The 8,769-nt window shown below is 37.3% G+C and overlaps 1 protein-coding gene and 1 long non-coding RNA gene across 2 annotated transcripts in view; one reads left to right on the forward strand and one right to left on the reverse strand.

The window, feature by feature from the left end:
* The first annotated feature begins 3,510 nt into the window (after positions 1-3,510).
* fam20cl (family with sequence similarity 20 member C, like) overlaps positions 3,511-8,769 on the forward strand; it is a 32,566-nt gene continuing 27,307 nt past the window's right edge. The window contains exons 1-8 of the mRNA XM_079337406.1: positions 3,511-3,641; positions 3,897-4,438; positions 5,827-6,002; positions 6,616-6,694; positions 6,973-7,065; positions 7,235-7,350; positions 7,584-7,764; positions 8,075-8,184. Of these exons, the coding sequence (XP_079193532.1) occupies positions 3,627-3,641; positions 3,897-4,438; positions 5,827-6,002; positions 6,616-6,694; positions 6,973-7,065; positions 7,235-7,350; positions 7,584-7,764; positions 8,075-8,184 (1,312 nt within the window). The 5' untranslated portion in view covers positions 3,511-3,626. The remainder of the gene's footprint in view (positions 3,642-3,896; positions 4,439-5,826; positions 6,003-6,615; positions 6,695-6,972; positions 7,066-7,234; positions 7,351-7,583; positions 7,765-8,074; positions 8,185-8,769) is intronic.
* On the reverse strand, positions 4,308-8,746 carry LOC306819836. Its single transcript, XR_013778613.1, has 3 exons — positions 8,122-8,746; positions 7,661-7,756; positions 4,308-4,388 (listed from the first exon to the last, which is right to left on the reverse strand). It is a non-coding gene; the product is annotated as an uncharacterized lncRNA (long non-coding RNA).

Here is an 8,769-nt window from a genome sequence, read left to right on the forward strand (position 1 = left end):
AAATGAGACTTAGTGATAGGAAGAAAGTTTCTTTTTAGAGTGTAGAGACTGAAATTCAGAGATTTCATCAGTCGCTCAAGGATACAGGGAGATGAAGAGGAGTACAGCGAGAGTGAAGTGTGTTACGCTGGCGGTAGTTAGAGATGGAGGATGACAGAAGACAGCGAGAGCGGGAGGGATACATTTTTTATCTTAACATCACAAGTGGCCTTTTTTTCATAAAGAAATCTGATCAAATATTAATTTAAATGTGTGTGCGAGGCAGCTCTCCTTTTGACTAAAAGCAACTGTGGCTGTGTCTAAACTAAGTTTTTAAGACTGAAATAAAGAGGGACCACAAGTTTATTTTGGGGGAGTGGAGGATAAACGAAGCGAGAGTAAAGTGGAACAGGGGGATTAAAGATGTGTGTATGAAGGAGCAGCTTGTTTATAATACATCAGAGAAGGACAGAAACAGAGAGTGTGCATCAGATAAAAAAAAAAGTGAAACACTTTGCAAAAAGAAGAAGGGCCAAAAGAGGCTCATGCATGAAATTATGTGAGAAACAAATTCTAATGAAAGGCATTGAGATGACAGAATGACACTGAAGAGATCTGAGATATGTTTTTTGGGTCACCTATTATATTTGTTGAATAAAAGAGTTAAGTAAACAAAGCAAATAATTCAAGTCTTCAAGCAGTGGTTCTTCAGTTTAACCTGAGAACCCGCTATCAACTACTTCATGAAAATTGCGACCCAAATACCGATATTTTTTCATCCAATTTTTTAAATACAAAAACATGCAGTTTGGACCTCAGATGGTACAAAACCTGTAATAGAAAAAAAAAAAAAAAAAAAAGTAACAAGATTTTCATAGACATTTGACTCATTTTACATTTCCGGACACACCAATGAAAACAATTCTGCAACCCATTTTGTTTCCCTACAAGTTGGTTCAGAATCACTGGCTTAGAGGTTACAAAATAGGACATGCATTTTAATTCTAATTGGTGCTGATAATTTGATAAACACATAACAAGGAACAAGGATGTGACCAAAATGAAATAAGCAGCAGGGCAAAATAGTTCAAACACACAATATTTGAATTTAACAAGTAAAACTCCAGTGGTCAGATTAATGCAGATGTAATGTATTTAAGTGTGAAAATCAAGAACTTGCATACAGTCCTTGGGTTAGGGTATGAGAAAAGGAACTTTTTGGTTTACGGTTTTGTGCTTGCAGTAGCCTTGAGTGCAAATCATCTGGCTTTGTCTGCCAACATACAGGTATGTACAATATATACTGACTCTTTGGAGTCTGTCAAAAAAGAGCCAAAAATACATGTTTAGACAGAGCTATGGGTCATCATGCTCACCCACCTTCTTACATGTGAATGTACTGTGCTTTTATTCTGCTGTCAGCCTTGCAGTGTATTGTTTTTTTATGTTTCTGTACCCAAGCTAAACTTGTTCCATCCACAGTAATTGAGGCATACAATTATTCTCTTTATAATCACTCCAATTCAAATGCTATCTCCAACAGCTCTCAATCCATTTCTGTTGTCATGGTTAATGTTGTTAGTTTCATTTGCATTCAGCTCGTTTTTTTAAGATAAGATAAGATAAGATAATCGTTTATTCATCTCGGGAGCGGAGAAATTTACAGTGCTGCAGCAGCAAAGCAGGATAAATTACACATTGCAAAAAATTAAAATAGATAAAAATACAAGTGTACAAAAAAATGTGCATCAAAAACAATAATCAAGAGCTAATGTAAAAATATGCATCAATATGCATTCAAATATGCATTTGATCCACACCATCTATGTTTTATGAGTGATGTTAAATAAGAAATAAATATGTCCACCTGAATGAAAACAGGAAAAAGCTTGCACCTGAATCTCATCGCTTCATTGCACTCTAAAGAAGCTGAAAGAGATGAGTCACTGCCCTTTTGAAAGCAGGTGATTCTTCTCTTAGTACTGTCAATATGCACCCTACTGACAGTCACATGGGTTTCTTCTCTTTTATGTCACATGGGTCTCAGACATACACGTGGATTTAGCCTACATGAACTCACACACACACACACACACACACACACACACACACACACACACACACACACACACACACACACACACACACACACACACACACATACAGACTTTAAAGATCCTTATTTCACAGACTCTCTGTATCCTGTGGGACTCTCTGTAAAGTTTGAGGTGCTTCAATCAAAGTCTCATTTTTCAAACACACAGTCAGAATTCGGAACTTCTGTCTAAACAGTGCCTATAGTTATGGAGTTGTCTTCTTTAATTCTGCAAAAATTTACTGTTTTTGTTCCTACAGTCGGCACATATTACACACGCTGTATAGAATGTTGAGTAATGCTTCCTCTGTAGCCTCTATTTTAGTTTTTCTTGCAGTAGAATCAGATCCACGGCAAACAATGTCATAGCCAAATGGTTTTGTCCCTGTCTTCATAATTAGGACCCATATTTCCCATTTTACTGAGCAATTCAAATATTAAGTAAAACAAAATGGATATTCAATGTTAATATGTTGCGTGGAGGAAACACAACTAAGCCTACTTCAACAAAAGGCCAAATTATTTTTTTTATTTTTCATTTTATTAAATATTTGTTTGATTATTTTTTTTCCTTATTTCATTAGTAGACACTATTTGCTTTTACTACTAGTTTTTTCTTTGTGGGTTAATATCGTTTGAGTTATTTTACGTTTACTGTGTGGTGTTATATTTGAAGAATAATGTTTCCTACATTAAAAAAAAGAGATTAAAAAAAGAATCTGGTAATTCTTATTCTAAGTCTGAGTTTATTTATTAGAAGTTTTGTCATTAAAGTTTTTGAATCAGTTCCACATTTTCACCATATTCTTTTTAAGCAGAATTGCTTCAATTTATTTAGAGAGATTATACAATTCTTCATTTTAGTCATATAACTTAACAGATCCAAGAACCTTAATTGTGCCTTTTCAGCAGAAATGTGGTGTGCAGAGCTAGTGTTTTTGTTTGTTACACTGAGGAAGCTTCTGATTGGGGAGGGGGGTTAACACACTCTGAAAATGATTAGGCAGGTTGATTACAATTCTACAACTCATTTAGCAGGCACTTTTATCTAAAGTGACGAACATCAGAGAGTAATTACTACACGAGCAAGAACTAGAGAGGAGGAAACAGCCAATTACTAATACAATTGACTTTTTTTAATCATCTTACAGTATTAACATTTCAAGTCTTTGTGCTCTCTTTAAAACGTCTCTCTCATTTCCAATCTTCACAGTCTTTTTTAGAACAGCTTTTAAGTTGTGAAATACAACCTTAAAGGGCTGTTTTAACAGTCCAAATAAAGAATTACACTTACAAAAAGAACACACAGGAAAAGATTACTTTAAAAGAGAAAGTAAGCACATTTAAAGAGAGAGAGAGAGAGAGAGAGAGAGAGAGAGAGAGAGAGAGAGAGAGAGAGAGAGAGAGTAAACACATTGATATGTCAAGATCACTTTGACCTGGCAGCCCTCCCAATACCTCAGTATGTAGCAGAAGCAGTGAAGACTATTGGAGAAAAGTCCTTTTTTGTTTTATCTTTGAAAAGCAGCAAGAGCAGCGGGCTGTCAGAAATATGAAGGAACCTGATGTAAGTTGTTTTTTCGTTTACTTCTTTTTCAACAAAAAAACCCCAAAAACGTTTGTGTCAACTTTGGTAAATGGCGCATGACTTTATGAGTTTATATGCAGGAGGGGTAAACTGATGTGTATTTTTTAAATAATAGAGTAACATTCTTCCCAATGCTAAGGTGACCATTCTAGTATTGCCATGCATTCTTCTTTAACATGGTTTTTAATATCTTAAACACCACACTTTTGTTCCTCATTTTTGCATTCTCTCCAGACTTTTTGTCACCTGCCCCTCAGCAGGATGAAGTGGCGTATGCGTTTTCGGTCCAGGACAATCTGTCTGTCCTTGGCTTTCCTCACCATTTTCCTCCACCTCCTCCTGGCAATTTTCTCCATTCCCATTTACCACCAGTCCTGTAACCCCCCACTGCTACCAAGGACACACATCTTGAGAGACCTGGCACGTACCGACTACACCTCCTCAGGAAACAGTGGTCCAGCTGAGCCACCTACTGATACCACACGCAGAGATTATTCCACTAAAGATGCCAATAAGGAAACCAAAGGTCATGTGCATACACCTTCTGACATGGGATTACCAGTGAAGCAGGGGGGAAGTGATTCAAAGAACATGCCAGTCAGTGTGGGCCACCATGACAGTCACCAAGTGGACCCTGTGGAGTCTGGTCTGTTGAAACTGGAGGCGCTGTTTAACCATCCTCTATACGACATGCCCAGCTCTCCAATTCCTGAAGAGGACTGGCTGCTGAAGATGAAGACAACAGTTGAGGCCAGTGAGAAGAGCTCCGAGATGTGGTCAGTGTATAACCATGCATTTTCTTTTGGTGCTATGAAGATGTTGTTGATGCTTACCAAACGCCATGCCTCCTTTGAACTCTGGTTTGTATTACACTTGTAGTGTGAACTTTAGCAGTCCTAACAAGTACATACTTTGCACAAGGTACAAGAAATCTGGAATTCTTACTTTATACATACTACTCATCATACTGCTGTCCCAAATCACGTATTGTACATCATTATTGTATAACAGTAAACACTTCATTATCTCTGCTTTAAAGTTCTTACTTGCTTTTCGTTTCCTGACATTGTTTTTCTTTACTATACCAAACACTGCAACTGTCCTTGCTGAAAACAGCCCTCTATCAAGGCATATATTTCAGTATTGTGACGTTCTTAATCTTTTTCTGACATATTGAATAGGGAGGTTTTAGAGCATAGACTGTGTGTAATATTTCTCCTATGATATCCACTCTCATCATTCTTGCACGTTATATAAGCAATTTCATCTGGCAAACACACTTTTATTATTAAATTTCTGTCACGATAATCGAGTTACTCTAGTCAATTTAATACGCTTTATTCTTACAGCAGCAATTTTATTCAACACTGGCTTACCCAGGACAAGTCATACACACAAAATGTTTTATAGAGGATGTAAACCAAAAAAAAAATATTTTGGTTATTTACACTCAGTTTGTCTGCATTCTCCTCTGATATGCATACAAGCATGTGTAGTAGATGACAGTTTTTCTGCAGATGAGTCAGACTGCAGGGTAATGATCTCATGTTGTCAAAGATGATCTGTGACAGTTACTACGTTGCATCTTTACATGGCTGAGGTGTCTATGCATGCTGTTGGTTAATGTATGCACTTACAAATAAAAAAAACAAATAAACTTTTTGGAGAGGATAACTCAACTATATCTTTCCCCTTCCAAAAGCCATTGATATAACCCTCTTTGTTTTCATTTAAGCTGCAAACTCTATATTAAAGATGAAATACTTTATTAATTATTTGATCAATAACTTGATAATTTTTACAAAATAGTACACATCAAAGTTCTCATCTCATTGAAGTTCCCAAGAACCTCAGAGGGTATTGCAATAACAGACAGTCCTAAATCCAAAGAGATTGTTTTTTTGTTTGTTTTTTTATTTAGAAAATTACATATGATTTGTTTTAGATATACGGCTTACTAAAAAACATTCTGGACACCACACGTTTCTGTCATTAACTCTTTAAATGGATTACAAGTGTGTTACCTAATGCAATCTTCATACTACTGTAGCTAGGAAAATCATTGATTTTTTTCTCTAGCATGGCCTTTTCAGGAACACACTCTTATTTATCCACTTTCCCCTTTTAACCTGCTGCCCCCTTCATTTTCTTCTTTCCCCCCCAGGGTGAGTTCCAGTAAGGAGGCCAATGAAGACATCCAGTGGAACAGCAGCAGTAACAGCTATCATCCCTGGCTTCGCTTCCACCTGGGCATCACCCGTTGGCAGCTGTATCCGCACCGTGACCCAAACATGAACATGCTGAACCAACAGCTTGCCACGCACCGCATCGTCAGTGCAGGTGTGACACAAAACCTAGGAGCTATTTTGTTTTTTTTGTTTTGTTTGTTGTTGTTTGTTTATCAGTTGTTGTCGAACATGGTAGTAGCAGAGTCATAAATGTGATAGAGGACGTGTCAGACGAGCAAAGACGAGATGATTTTCTGAGCAAAGGAAGGAACAATTGAGTCAGAGCGACAGGTGATTCAGTCCTCAATGGATAAATATAAGCTTTTTAGTGGTGACTACAGCATCATTTTTTCACCTCCTCTTGCTTTTGGGGTACAATATGGAATAGTTGATCGCAATGTGTTTATATTTTTGGCAATATTGTTATTAGCTTTCACATAGAGGTTGTATAAGTACATTATACTGTAAAACACCTGATCTGGTTATTCGTTTTAAGTGTTGAATAGGTCTTGTTTTAATAAAAGGTGTATTATAGAAATGATATAAATGTGCATATCATCAAGTGAAACTGTCATATCTTAGTGACAAAATAGGCATTTTTATTTTCTTATTTTGTTTGTGTGTGTGTATGTGTGTGTTTGAAGGCTGTTGAGAGCCTGTGGGTTTAGAAGGCTATAGGCTATGCTCTTTGTTGCTATGGAAACATTCTCTGTCCTGTTTTTCAGTGCAGAAGTCTGGAGGGACGCAATTGAAGCTGGTGATGTCATTTCCCAACTACGGACAAGCCATGTTCAAGCCCATGAAGTTAGTCCTAAGGAAAACTATAGAAGAAGCAAAAAGAGGGATTTCAATTCACTCAGGCCATTGGAAGACATATTGTTACAGTCAATAATAGAAGGGGATGATTTTTAATATTTCATAATTTCAAGATGTTATTGCTAGATTTTGGTGAAGAGGAACTTCAATAAGCTGAGTGTTCTTATGCAAAGCCAGTGAGTAAATAAGAGGAGCTTTGCTGGATGTAAATTAATGTTTGCATTATGTAGACTTCCTGTAGTTTGATTTTTTTCTTTGCTTTTCAGACAGGATAGAGATGAAGAAACCAATTACAACCTGCACTACTTCTCTGACTTTGAAAGACACAATGCAGAAATAGCAGCTTTTCATCTGGACAGGTACCAGGTCAGAATTTTTCAACTTAATGTGTGCACAGACTGATTAAATGAGCACACAGTGACCATGTTATGTAAAACCGGACAGATTTTCTTCTCTCCTCTCTGGTTGTCTCTTTGTCATTCATTTTTGATGTTGTCCTTGTAATGCTCTCCTCCACTCTCCATGTAGGATTTTGGGTTACAGGAGAATCCCTCCAGTGGTGGGAAGGCTGGTGGATGTGGTCAAGGAGATAAAAGACGTCACCACTGACCGCAAGCTGGCCCGAACCTTTTTTAACTCCCCTGGTATGAACCTCCATAATTCTCCATTATTCATTTAGTCAGCTTAGAATGCTCATGTGTACCCACTGATTATAAATCTCTTTGAATTTTGTTTTTTCTGATTCTGTTCTATCGAAACCCTTCAAAACCTCTTTTATCCTAATAGTCATCTTCTCTCTCTCTCTCTCTCTCTCTCTCTCTCTCTCTCTCTCTCTCTCTCTCTCTCTCACACTCTATGCTCCTCTGGCTCCCCCTAGTGGGTAGTGTATGTTTCTACGGTCAATGCTCCTACTACTGTTCAACAGAGCACGCTGTGTGTGGACGTCCCAGAAACCTTGAGGCCTCCTTGGCTGTCATGTTGCCTGATCTTTCCCTGGCAGCACGCAGGACGTGGAGATCCCCCTGGAGACGCTCGTACAGCCGCAGCAAGCTGGCAAAGTGAGTGAGAGTGAGGGTCTTCAGTCACAAAGGAACAATAACACTGAATGATATAGCCTATCAATATAGCCTATCAAGCATATAAAGGAGGTACTTGTTGTGTCACTGCCACAATTTTATTTTATTATCACTGTAATTAATATCATATAAAGTCTGAGATTTTCTACAAGCTTGTGTTTCAAGTTTCTGTGCAAAAGACAACAATGACTGGCTGAATTCTTTTGCAGAATATTCTTTTTTTATTAGTCACATAGTCAAAAAGATTGTTTAAGACAATGATGGCAGATCAATTATAGTTTATTTGTTTCAGATGGGAAACCGACCCAGAATACTGTTTGGAAGTGAAAAAGACCCCACCATATGACAAAGGCACAAGACTGGTGGACTTCATGGACCTGGTCATACTGGACTTCTTGATGAGTAGGTTATAGTCAGTTAGACTACAAGAGGTCAAAATCAAAAGTAGACCCCTCCATGTCATTTGAAGGTTAAAAGTCTGAAACAGGAGAAGCAACAGCAGCCCTGTGTTTAAGTAGTAGGCTATAAAAAGCATGATGTGTTCACTTTAAAATCTTAAATATTGTATTAATAGAGACCAAGATCATGATACAGTAGGCGATACATTAAACAAATCTAAAACCACACAAACCGTAACAATAAATTAAGATAGGCTATAGAAATTAGACCTAATTTCACTCATAGCCTTGTAGCTATAGTTTATGCTCAAATGAGATTGTCTTTCAGTTTTATGGATAACATTTTGCTCTTTCTGCTATGCTACATTTTATAGTAGGCCTTAATGGTTCAATAGATTTTGTGGAAAATGTTTCACTTTTAATCTTCTCTTCTGTTGTTTCTTCTCCCAACTGAATTTAGAAGCAAAATATATGGTTTAGACCTATGCTTTAGTAAGTAATTGAAACCCACCACTAACATTTGCAAAATGAAACTGGTTTAGCCTATTAGGCTTATAGATAGCCTATACTCATGTTGGCAACATAGGCC

Source organism: Symphodus melops (assembly GCF_947650265.1).
Source record: "Symphodus melops genome assembly, chromosome: 2".
Lineage (NCBI taxonomy): Eukaryota > Metazoa > Chordata > Actinopteri > Labriformes > Labridae > Symphodus > Symphodus melops.